The following is a 12,783-nucleotide window of genomic DNA, read 5'->3' on the forward strand; positions in this document are numbered from 1 at the left end:
CAACGTGAACTTCAAACCAAGAATAATCTGAAGAGATAAAGAAAGTCACTACATACCAGTTAGGGGAAAACTTCAAGGGAAGAGATAACAATCTTAAATATATATGCACCAAATATGGGAGCACGTATTTATACAAAACAAGTATTGACACAAATGAAGAATCAAATATGCAATAGCACAATTATAGCAGGAGACCTTAACATACCATTGACACCAAGGGGCAGATCAACCAGACAGAAAATCAGCAAAGAAATAACAGAACTAAATCACACCTGTGAACAAATGGACTTAATAGACGTATACAGTGTCCCACCCAACAACATCAGAATATACATTTTTCTTAGCAGCACATGGAACATTCTCTAAAATAGACCACATCCTAGCCCACAGAACATGCTTAAGTAAATGCAAAACAACTGAAATTATCCCATGCATGTTGTTGGATCATAGCACCATAAAACTAGAAATAATGATAAAAGAAACGGAAAAAACCCCACCAACACATGGAAATTGAATAATACACTCCTGAGCGATCAGTGGGTCACAGAGGAAATTAAAGAAGAAATTAAACAATATTTTTAGGCAAATGAAAATACAAATACATCTTACAGAAACCTGTGGGATGCAATGAAAGCAGTGCTCAGAGGAAAATTTATTGCGGTGAACTCCCATATCAGGAAAACAGAGCGAACACAAATAAACAACCTGATGCTACACCTCAAAAATCTAGAAAAAGAAGAGCAAGTCAAGCCCAAAGCCAAAAGAAGGGAGAAAATTATAAAGGTCAGAGCAAAGATCAATGCAATAGAGACTAAGAAGACAATACAAAAAAAAAAAAAAATCAATGAATCAAAGTGTTGGTTCTTTGAAAGAATAAATAAAATTGATGGGCCTCTAGCCAATCTTATTTTAAAAAGGAAAGAAAAAACTCAAATTCATGCAATAAGGAATGAAAAAGGTGAAATCACTACAGACTCTGTGGAAATACAGATCATCAGTACCTATTTTGAAAACCTCTACTCTCATAGGCTTGATAACACAAAATAAATAGACAGATTCCTAGAAACATATGAATTACCAAAGCTGGGTCAAGAAGAGGTAAAACTGTTGAATAACTCAATTTCAATTAATGAAATTGAAAATTTAATTAAATCCTTACCACCAAAGAAAAGCTCAGGTCCAGATGGATTTATGCAGAATTTTACAAGAAATTCAAAGAACACTTAATGCCAACAACTCCTCAAACTTTTCAATGATATTGAAAGGGAAACAATTCTCCCTAATTCATTTCTGGAAGCAAACATTTCTCTAATACCAAAAGCTGAGAAAGACCCAACTACAAAAGAGAACTACAAACCAATCTTCCTAATGAACATAGATGCAAAAATTCTCAATAAAATTTTGGAAAACAGAATGCAGCAAATCATCAAGAAGATTCTACACCAAGACCAAGTGAGACTCATCCCAGGAATGTAGGGATGGTTTAATATATGCAAATCAATAAATGTAATCCACCATATCAATAGAGCTAAAAATAAGAACCATATGATCATTTCTACAGATGCAGAAAAAGCTTTTGATAAGGTTCAACCAACACTTGTTCATGATAAAAACGTTACAAAGAATTGGAACAGATGGCCTTTACCTCAATATGATAAAAGCCACCTATGACAAACCAACAACCAGCATCATATTAAACTGTCAAAAACCGAAAGCCTTTACCCTAAAATCAGGAACAAGGAAAGGATGTCCATTATAACCACTCCTATTCAATACAGTGCTAGAAATACTAGCCAGAGTAATTAGACAAGAGAGAGAAATAAAAGGAGTATGGATAGGAAAAGAAGTTAAATTATCATTATTTGCAGATGACATGAATACTCTACATGGAAGACCCCCAAAACTCCATTAAAAGACTCCTTTGTATAATAAATAAATTCAGTAATGTAGCTGGATACAGAGTCAGCACTCAAAAATCAATAGCATTCCTGTACACCAATAACAAAACCACTGAGAGAGAAATAAAAGAAGCCACCCCCTTTATAATAGCATCCAATAAAATGAAATACTTAGGAATTAATCTAACAAAAGAAGCAAAAGATCTATTCAGGGAAAATTATAATACCCTGAAAAAAATCGAAGAGAATGGAAAGACATCCCTTGTTCATGGATAGGAAGAACAAACACTGTGAAAATGGCCATTCTCCCAAAATTGTTATATACATTTAATACAATCCTAATCAAAATATCCTTATCATACCTAGAAATCTAGAGGGATCACTCCTAAAATTCACCTGGAACCAAAAGAGACCCAGAATAGCAAAGGCAATTTTGTGCAAGAAAGGCAAGGCAGGAGGTATCACAATCTCTGATTTAAAGTTATACTACAAAGCTTCTGTAATAAAATCAGCATGGTACTGGAATAAAAACAAACCTGACAGTGGAATAGATTAGAAGATACAACAGTAACTGCAAACACACTCAGCCACCTTACCTTTGATAAAGGGCCAAAGACGGCCACTGGAAGATAGTCTCTTCAATAAACGGTGCTGGAAAAATTGGCTTTCCATATGCCAAAAACTAAAACTAGACCCATGCCTATCACTGTGTACTAAACTAAAGTCTAAATGGATCAAAGATCTAAATATTAAAACAGAAACACTAAATTTGTTGCAAGACAAAGTAGATAGAAATCTTGAAGACATGGGGGTAGGTAGAGAATTCATTAACAAGGATCAAACACATATGAAATATTTCACAGAATCAATAACTAGGATTGCATCCTATTAAAAAATTTTTGCATGTTGAAAGAAATCTCCAGCACAGTGAAAATAAAACCCACAAATTGGGAAAAAATATTAGTGAACGTCCCTCAGACAAAGGACTTCTGTCCAGATTACATAAAAAATGTTTTAAACAATCAGATCCCCCAAATTCAAAAACCCATTCCAAAAATGGGCATCTGAGATGAATACACAGTTCTCAAATAAAGAAACACAAATGGCAAATAAATACATAAAAAAAAATGGTCAGCATCATTGATCATTAGAGAAATGCAAATTAAAACAACGCTGAGGTTCCATGTCACGCCAGGATCAAGAAAACTACCAACAACAAATGCTAAAGCAGCTGCAGAAAAAAGGAACTCTTGTGCACTGCTGGTGGGAGTGTAGATTGGTGCAACCACTGTGGAGGTCAGTCTGGAGATTCAGCAAAAAGCTGAGATTGGAAGTCCCATTTGATCCAGCTATTCCACTTTATGGGCATATTCCCAGAAGAACTGAAAACATCATACCACAGTGATACATGTGCACCCATGTTTATAGTCGCACAATTTATAATAGCCACATCTTGGAAACAACCGAAATGCCCATCAACTGAGGAATGGATAAAAAACTTGTGGTATTTTTATACAATGGAGTACTTACTCTGCTATAAAGAATGCACACTGAGATGTTTATAAGTAAATGGATGCAACTCGAGAGCACATTCATAAGTGAAATAAAAATTAAGCTCACATGTGTAAATACCATATAGTCTCCCTAGTATAAAAAATGGTAAGAGTACATAAGATAAAAAAAACTCAATAAATACAGTGAAAGACAAGAATCTGCTTAAAAAGGAAAAATAGTATCTCAGAGAAAATGAAAAAGAAAAAGGAAGGGAAAAGAAAAAATATCTAAAATTACATAAACGCACTTAGGATAGCTAAGATGATTATGCTACAAATTCTGTTAAGTTTTTGGAACAAAATAGCTAACATTCGTAGGATTGGAACAATTGTGCATATTATTGTATGGTGATCTGAAGAACCCTTGAAGATCATTATGTAAAATAACAACCCTAGTTATGCTCATACCACCTTGTTTTGAAGGCATATATTGTCAGTGTTCTGGGCTCTTTGCTATTGTTGTTTATATGTCTTTTTCATTTTATGTTTTTCTAGAATTCATTTTGTTTTGTCTTGTTTTGTTTTGTTTTTCCCTCTAATACAGAAAGGATAGGTATACATGTAGAGACTCATGCATGCGTAGAATTTCTCAACAGTTTATGAGACTTGATTATGTAATGCACGATGAAATGAACAGCTACTTTGAAGAAAAAGAGACACTAAGGGTACCCAGTGTTGATTCCTGAGAGTTATGATGTGAAATCCTGTAATACTATTATTCTTTTTTCAGAGTGATTTTAATCTGTTTTGTTTTTTAAAATTTCAACGTACATGAAGGAATTGATAGCTATTTTGAAGAGAATGAGAGACATTATGGCAGCCATTCCCTATTGTCTGGTCTTGAAGACCTAAAATGCCTTCATCATCCTGTTCTGATCAGTTTTACACTATTTTGTTCTGTATGAATTCACTGTATGTGAAAATATGGACAACTATTTGGAAGAAAACAAGAGACAACATGATAAGACAGTGAAGATCTCCAGTTGTCTTGCTTTGAAATCTGTGCCTTTTACATTGTTTTTTCATGATCTGTTTTGTTCTGTTTAATTTTATCCTCTTTAAAATAAAATCAAAAAATCATCAGCATTTTCCCTCAGGGCTATAATTTTTCTTTTCAACTTTTCTTCTCATTCTAAAGAACAGGTTAGGTCAAAAGACTATCCGTTAATTACAGTGACAGGCACAACTATCCAGATAGCTAGGGATGCAGATCATGCCACACTTATCTCCTCTGCAGAGGCACAAAACAACTTGTTAACAGTCTTCTGGCTGAAATTATTTAAAAGGCTTATACACAGTCAGGGTCATTTGGCACAAATGCTCCTACCAGGACATTTTCACCTTTCTTTTAGGATTAATATCTAGGATCAGGGCAGTAACAACTGTATAGTCACTGTTAATTTTACACCATCTATTATTCCACCCCTTTAATGCTTCAGGTACATGACATTGCACTTAACTTCAAAGTTTCATAAGTAATACAGAAATTTCCATTACTTTATTGATATAACATGCTAAGAAATTGGGAAAAGAAGTCAAATGCAGGTTTAGTTCAGTTTGTATGCCTTACATTGGCAGTACTGTGTCTACCTCATTGGATATTTCAACAAATGCTTAGTAAGTGAAGAAATCAAAGTGATGAACACATGACTAGGTTAAACAGTGAGAAGCAGTTTAAATACACACAAAAAAGACAATTTCTAATCGACATTCCTTATCTAGAGGATATGATTAGTTAATGTTCTTTAACAACCAAGCAGATTTCGAAAGGAAAGAATACAAATGCAATCACTTATATTTTAGGCTTATAAAATCACTTAAATGCTAAAAACTAGCATATGTTTTCTTACCTTAACATCTGTAAATTGAGACACGGCAATATCAGGAATGTTGGGATGGAGTGCAGGCAGTTCACAATATAAGTTGGGAAAGCAAACCAAAGATCCCAGAAGAACTTGTGCTTCTACTCTTGGTGCCTATATATTAAATTTTAAAACATCTTTAAAATATATTTAACTCCAAATGGAAAAAGGATATACAAAATGCTTTAGGCTTCCATCCATACTTTCTATGTAAAATACTGTTATTCTCAGTAAATAGAATGGACAAATAGCAGAATTATCCTCAAAAGCAGATAATGAGCAGAAATCAGCCACAGTTAATGAGACTGTACATAGGATATGACTTAGTTTCCAACATGCATTTACTCTAATGGAAAGGAATAATATATTATAAATACATTTTTTTTTCGGTCTCTCCTTTTTTTTTTGAGACAAGTCTCACTATGTCATCTTTGTTAGCCTTGAACTGTGTAGCCAAGAATAGCCTAAAACTTGTGGCAATCCTCTTGCCTTAGTCTCCTGAGGGTGAGAATTACAGGTATGTATCATGGTGCTTGGCTTAAATAATTTTAAAGATAATTTACACAACAAGCTAATGATTTAGTATCACTACATTTTATTTATTACTACCTAAGGATGAAAAAAAGATGAAAATGTTAACTATATTTTCAAGAAACAATATTCCAGATGGTTTTTACATCATACATGAGAAAAGCACTGTATATACTAAGATAGGAGACAGGGCATGGGTTAGAGAGGTTGGGATACCAACATCTCTCAGGACCAGTATAGAGAAGTTTCAGGAGGTTCCCTCCAGATGTGGATGACATAAAAGGACACAGATTCCATAGAAAGCTCACTATTGCAGCTTTCCTCGTGACAGCCTGCCCTGCATGTTCCAAGATGTCATCTTGTTTTTTCTTCTTCTACTCGGCCCAAACTTGCTCTGTATGTAGAGCCAGTTACTCCCTCACTCGCCACTTTTTACTTTTTCAAATAAACTTTGTCACTGTCTTTTGCTCATTTTGTTCAACTCTTCGTTTGAGAGGAGAAGAACCTGGAATCCAACTCCAGAAGGAGAGGTGAACAACCTAAAACCTGGTAACATTTATTTGGTGAGCCACTTTTATAAGTACCCAGTAACACTATGAAATACAGTTAACATTAGAATTTATGCCTTGACTGTAGATCAAAATAACTTTTCATCTTTTTTTCTTGGGTTATATTAATTATTTTGAAAGTATCAATACTTAACACTTTTTTTTCCTCTTCTACTTTCTTAAATGCCCACCAAACACCAACATCTAACTACCACGGCATTGTTTTATTAAAATACCTAAAAATTACTGATTTATATGTTTAACAATACTTAATAAAAATGCTGAAATCAATCTATTAGACATGTAATAATTCTTTCACACAAACCAAGAATCAATCTCTAAAAATGATTTTTCTTTCTCCCTTCTCCCTAACTTTTGCAGAATTGGGATTGAACCTAGGAAGCTCTTCTGACTTTTGCCGGTATCTAAGAGAGTAATAATCTGAGTATACTGACAATACAATAATGATAGTGCAGGGGCTGGGGACTTAGCTCAGTGGCAAAAGTGCCTGCCTGGCAAGTGCAAGGTCATGAGTTCGATCCTGGTACGAAAGAAAGAGAAGAAAAGAAAAGAAAAGAAAAGAAAGAGAAAGAAAAGAAAAGAAAGAAAGACAGACAGAAAGAAAGACAGAAAGACAGAAAGAAAGACAGACAGGCAGAAAGACAGAAAGAAAGACAGACAGACAGACAGACAGAAAGAAAGAAAGAAAGAAAGAAAGAAAGAAAATGGAATGGATTGGAATAATGACGGTGGAACTACTGTCCTGCTTTTCTTCCATATACTCTATACTTAGATTAATGTATTTCTTAAATATTCTCAAGGCACAGGTTCATTCACCTATCTCCCCACCTTAAAACATTTAAATGTATGGCTAAAATAGCTTCGTAACCTAGTTCATGGCATTCAAGACCTTCTAAAATATAGTCTATAGCAGTGCTTCTCAAACTTTTACCAATGATTTTTATCAACCTTTTGTGATCTAATTAAAATGCAGTCTGATTCAGTAGGTTAGCTGCATTGCTAAAAAGTATCCAGATCACACCAAAAATATTTGGTGTGCAGATCATACTTTGGGTAACAAGGATCTAAAGTATCTTTCTACTTTTCCAGTCCACTATACTCTTACAGATCAACTAACCTCTAAACAAAAGAAATTATTTGTCATTATCGGAATGCATTTTACTAGGGGCTGGGGATTTAGCTCAGTGGCATAAGTGCCTGCCTTGCAAGCAGGCAGTTGTGAGTTCGATCCCTGGTACCGATAAAAAGGAAAAAGGAATGCATTTTACTTGTGCCTGTTTATGTCCACCTGGAACAGCATTACTTAGTTCTACATATAATTATTAATCTTTCAGGGATCTTATTCATGTATTTTTTTCAGTGAAACTTTCAAATCCATAAACAAATTCAAGTAACTTTAAAAAATTATTATACATTTCACATACAATGCATATTATGTTCCACGTGGTCCTTATAAAATAATCCTACAGGGCAGAATACTTTTATTTTAAGAAACAGAGACACAGAGAAGCTAAACAACTTGCCCAGAGTTACACAGCTATTAAGTAACAGAGCTGGGATTTCCCTGACTGGCTCTAAACTCCATGCTTTTAACTATTATGCTACCCTCTTCTTCTTCAAACTTTAATGTATTTTCTGACCTCCCTAGTAGCAGACAGTTTATTTCCTTTTGTGAGCACAAAGTCTATCTGATTTATTTCACATGCCATCTGTATTCTACCCAAAGGAATTGTTGTGCTTTAGATGTGGTTTGTCCCCCAAAGGTTCATGTGTTAGAAGTTTGATCCTCAGTGTAGTGACAATCAGAGAGTGTGACCTTTAAGAGGAGGGGCACAGTGGGAGGCAGGCCAATGGAAGAGATTAATGTAGCTCTTATGGGTCCCCGATTTTGTCCTCACAAGAGTGAATTGTTAAAAAGTGCAGCCCTGCTTTCTCTTGCTTTAGCTTCCTGCCTTGCCCTGTGATCTCCCTCTTGCGTGTGTTCCCACTCTGATCCAATCCACACTAATGTGATACATCAAGGGAGTCCTTGCCAGAGCTACACTTGAGAGCTCCAAAATGAACTGCATAAACCTATTTCTTTGTAAGGTATCCAGTCTCAGGGACTCACTAAAGAAAACGACCAGTACAGAAACACTTTGTACATAAGGGGAGAAAAAAATTAATAACGGAAAAAGGGGACTGGGGATATAGCCCAGTGGCACAAGTGTCTACCTGGCAAGTGCAAGGTTCTGACTTCGATTCCTGATAACCAGAAAAAAAAACTGAAAAAGGGCTCAGCACAATGTTGAGCACATACTGAGTGCTCCTACTAATACTCATTTGATCAACAAATACCTACTAAGCTTTAGCTTTTGCTAGACAGGGAGATAACAAGATGAGTTAAGACATGATTAATAGAGGCTGGGGATTTAGTAGTGGCATAAGCGCCTGCCTTGCAAACGCGTGGTCGAGAGTTTGATCCCTGGTACCAATTTAAAAAAAAAAGACATGAGTAATATTCTCTGAAAACCGGAGAATCACAATTTTTTTTTTTTTGGTCTTTTTCGTTTTTATCGGTACCAGGGATCGAACTCACGACTGGCTGCTTGCAAGGCAGGCGCTTATGCCGTTGAGCTAAATCCCCAGCCCCGAGAATCACAATTTTATAACCAACTGTAAGTACAGGTTTTCTCTTCTGGATTTGTACTTTTCTTCTAGGTGGCTGCACTTAGTGCCATGGTTTTAAGTAACACATATAAGGAAACATCTCCTGTGTGCTCTTGGCATTAATGTTTTTTAGTCTGGGTCTCACTTTTCAGTTCATGCTGGCCTTGAACTCACTGTGTAGCCCAGTCTGGCCTCAAACTTGCAGTGATCCTCCCTGTCTCAGTCTCCCAAATGCTGGGATTACAGATGGTACACCACCAGCTGCTCTTGACTTTTATATACAGTTATTCTCTTTATATCTCCTTGTATATGTCTAGTAGATGCTTTACCAGGCTACAAAGAGAATTCTGTATCATTCAGTCCTGGTCTTTCATAGCTTACAAATGAAATAGTCTACATTATACTGTTCTGCAAATTTTAAAGTATCAGGCAAGTATTTCTTTTTCTTTCATATACTCTTTTTCAGTAGACTTTCAGTTAATTGTTATTTTGCACTTATAATGTACTCCAGAGTAATCTTTCCAAAATATAAATTTAATCACGTCATTCCATGCTTAAAATCTGTCAATAGTTATTCCTCCTGATAAAAATTTAACCTTTTCAGCACTATATTCACAGCTAAAACTTTTCTCTCCAGCTCACTTTTGCCACTTATATATAGACACTTTCCAGCTATACTGATTTACTCGACATTATCTCACAGTTCCACGACTGCAAGAATAAAAAAATCTTCAAATGCAGATGTAGAGTTTAAGGTTAAATTTCTGAATTATTTCATCACTGCTGTTTTATTTCTCCACTCAAAAATATTTAACTGTCAAATAAAGAATGAAACTGTCAAAAATTGAGCCACACGTGATCTGATATACATACACACTGCAGTGATTACACTCTGTTTCTTTTCCTTTTTTCTATTAGTCCACTGCCTTTTCTTCACTTTTTTCCCCCATTCCTTTACATTCCTTTAATGTTAAATCTAGTTATGGTTATCAGATATTTTTACAGCTCTTGAATCAATTCATCAACTAATTTTAGTGATTTCTCATACTTCAAAATTTCTTCTTTACATCTTTTAATATGGAAGAAGCAATCAATTCCAACTATACTTGGAACATATAATATCAGCTTGTTTTATTTTTATCCACAGCAGCTCTTTCCTTATTGCTTTCTTAGCTGAGTTCATGTTAACTGAAGTTTAATATGAAGAATAAGAAACAAATACTTACATTGAGAAAAGCTGAAGAAGCCACTCTACCAGCTGCTACAATAAAATCCATAATAAGCATTGTAGCACCAGGCAAACCAAGTGAAAAGAACTGAGGTGAGCAGTGCTTGATGATTGTATTAACAATATCCTTAGAATAAGAAAGGGAGACAGAATATCACATGTATAATCTTGGTTACCAGCTAATCAATATCCTTAGAATAGATAACAGATGAAAATTTAAGAGTAACAGTTATACCTGTTGGTAATCAAAAAGACTAATTTTAATTCTTCTAAACAACGCATACTAGCAATATATTCTGTTAACAGAAAATAAAACTAAAACACATTTATTTAACTGATATAAGTAATAGCACTTCTTTCCATATTGGAGGGTAAGGAAGGCTGTACTTCACAGGGATAAAAATATAAGGTGTGTACGTTATAAAACTCTAATGCAAAGAAACTACTTCTACTGTCATGTTGTTTCCAGGTAATAACTCACATCTCTAATTCCACAGGAGGTACTATGTAGCAGTTGTAGCCATTTACTTTTTTAGATGAATTTAAGTCTTTAAGTGATATTTAGCCTCAGAAATCTAGACCTACTATTCATTTGCTACGTCTTTGTTGTTTAATATGAGGATACAGAGTATTTGGTTGTAGTACGGGATTTACTTTTTAAAATTTATTTATTTTGGGGGGAGATTTTCAAGATAGGGACTTGCTATGCAGGTTAGGCTGGGCTTCACCTTACTGTGTATTTTAGGTAGCCTTGAGCTCATGGCGATCACCTGCCTTTGCTCCTGAATACTAAGATTACAGGTATGCACTACTATACCTGCCTGTTTTATTTTAAATGAAGTATTTTTCTAGTAATTAAGAGTGTCAATTTACCTGAGATATTTTTATAAGGTTAGGACACTATTTTAGATGAATGCAAGAAGTTTTTCATTTTTTTAGAAAGAAATCTAATTATCATATTTTAATAGTTAGTACTCTTTAGACGACCTGTGAGTTGTTTAACTACATTAGGATAAAAACATTTACATTACTTTGACTTATTATCTCTCATGCCTTTTAGTTTGACAACCAGATCAAGACTCTGAATTTTCTAGAGTTATATTTAACGACTATAAATGATACAATTGCCAAGTCAATGTAATTGACATGGTGCTAGCAAAGCAGTAATAAAATATGAGGCACTTGCTTCTTACAGTTGAGAAAACACCTCTGAGTGATGCAGACAAGACAATTCATATGGCTCAAGTATCAGTTATCAAGTATCAGTTATAAAATGTCTACTACTTGTACAATGGACCATCAGAGAAAGATAATGTCACTCTAAGTAAATGATGGTTTAATCACTTCTAAATCAAACAGGTTGGTTATAACACTAAACTGGAGGAACACTCAAGGCAATACCATAATTGCTATAATAGCTTGTTTTGAGTCATGTTTTAAGAATACTGTCATAAAATGGAAGAAAATTATATATAAACTACTACATATGGCAAATAGATTTAATTTTAGGTCAAAATCAAGAGTTAAACAGAATTGAGAACCAAATATAAACTGATAAAACTTGTAGAAGGCATGTATATATACCTGATCAATATGAAGTAATCCACAATGCATTATATTGTAGAAATGTGTTAGAAAATCTCTATTTGGAGATACATCTTGTCTTCTTTTCATTGTATTACAAATAAGTTTATAAGCATGTAATTTACCTTGTTTATATTTATCAGTCAACATAGTTGCCTAAAATTAAAAGATCAGCTTTAATACTCAAAAACAATGTTACCTGTTAAATACTTAACTGAATACACCAAGCATTATTACTCTTTCATTTATTTCTATGTTAGTTCAATTTCCTAAATGAACTAAAAAGTCAGAGCTACTAAAATTATGGTTATTATTCAAATGATATAATGTAGCTGCAAATAACAGTGTTTCATTGAGGAAAATGTACACGTATTTAGAAGAATTTAAAAGTATACATTATATTCTGCAATACAACTTGAAATTTATTTTTCACTTAAGTACAATACAGACACACTTTGTTTCCACTTTTGCTCTATTAAATAAAAGATAAAAATTATATATCTGCAATTTTGCCATGATTTCGCCAGAGATATAACTCAGCAGCACAGCACCTGCCCAGCAAGTATAACGTCCTGAGTCTGATTCCTGGTACAACAAAACAAAACAAAAGAAAACAAAACAAAATCTTTCCCATGACTACTTTCCTCTCTATACAATGTCTAATGGCTTCCTAAAGATATTTAAAACTAGGAACTCTAGAAAACATAATAGCTTAAATCTCTATCAAAATGTTTAAGACTTATTTACTAAAAGACTCAAACATATTTTATGTATTAAGCTTACCTTAAAAAGCCAAGGTGTAAGAATTCTTAGTGGAGGAATCAAAACTGGAGGAGAAGGGGAGGTCAGGTTATCAGTTGAAATGCCGAGGTTGTCTCTAATCTGTAATTTTCAAATAAAAGGTAACAA

At 34.2% G+C, this 12,783-nt stretch overlaps 1 protein-coding gene across 7 annotated transcripts in view; it reads right to left on the reverse strand.

The window, feature by feature from the left end:
* Nucleotides 1-12,783, reverse strand: part of Ralgapa1 (Ral GTPase activating protein catalytic subunit alpha 1) — a 240,660-nt gene that overhangs the window by 105,253 nt on the left and 122,624 nt on the right. For all 7 annotated transcript variants that reach the window (XM_063246661.1, XM_013154645.3, XM_013154647.3 and 4 more), the window contains 4 exons: nt 12,658-12,756; nt 11,875-12,030; nt 10,289-10,417; nt 5,302-5,427 (listed from right to left, as the gene is read on the reverse strand). In XM_063246661.1, coding sequence (XP_063102731.1) covers nt 5,302-5,427; nt 10,289-10,417; nt 11,875-12,030; nt 12,658-12,756 — 510 coding nt within the window. The remainder of the gene's footprint in view (nt 1-5,301; nt 5,428-10,288; nt 10,418-11,874; nt 12,031-12,657; nt 12,757-12,783) is intronic.

Source organism: Cavia porcellus, unplaced genomic scaffold (genome assembly GCF_034190915.1).
Source record: "Cavia porcellus strain 051 isolate PalLab524CR breed Dunkin Hartley unplaced genomic scaffold, mCavPor4.1 scaffold_1, whole genome shotgun sequence".
Lineage (NCBI taxonomy): Eukaryota > Metazoa > Chordata > Mammalia > Rodentia > Caviidae > Cavia > Cavia porcellus.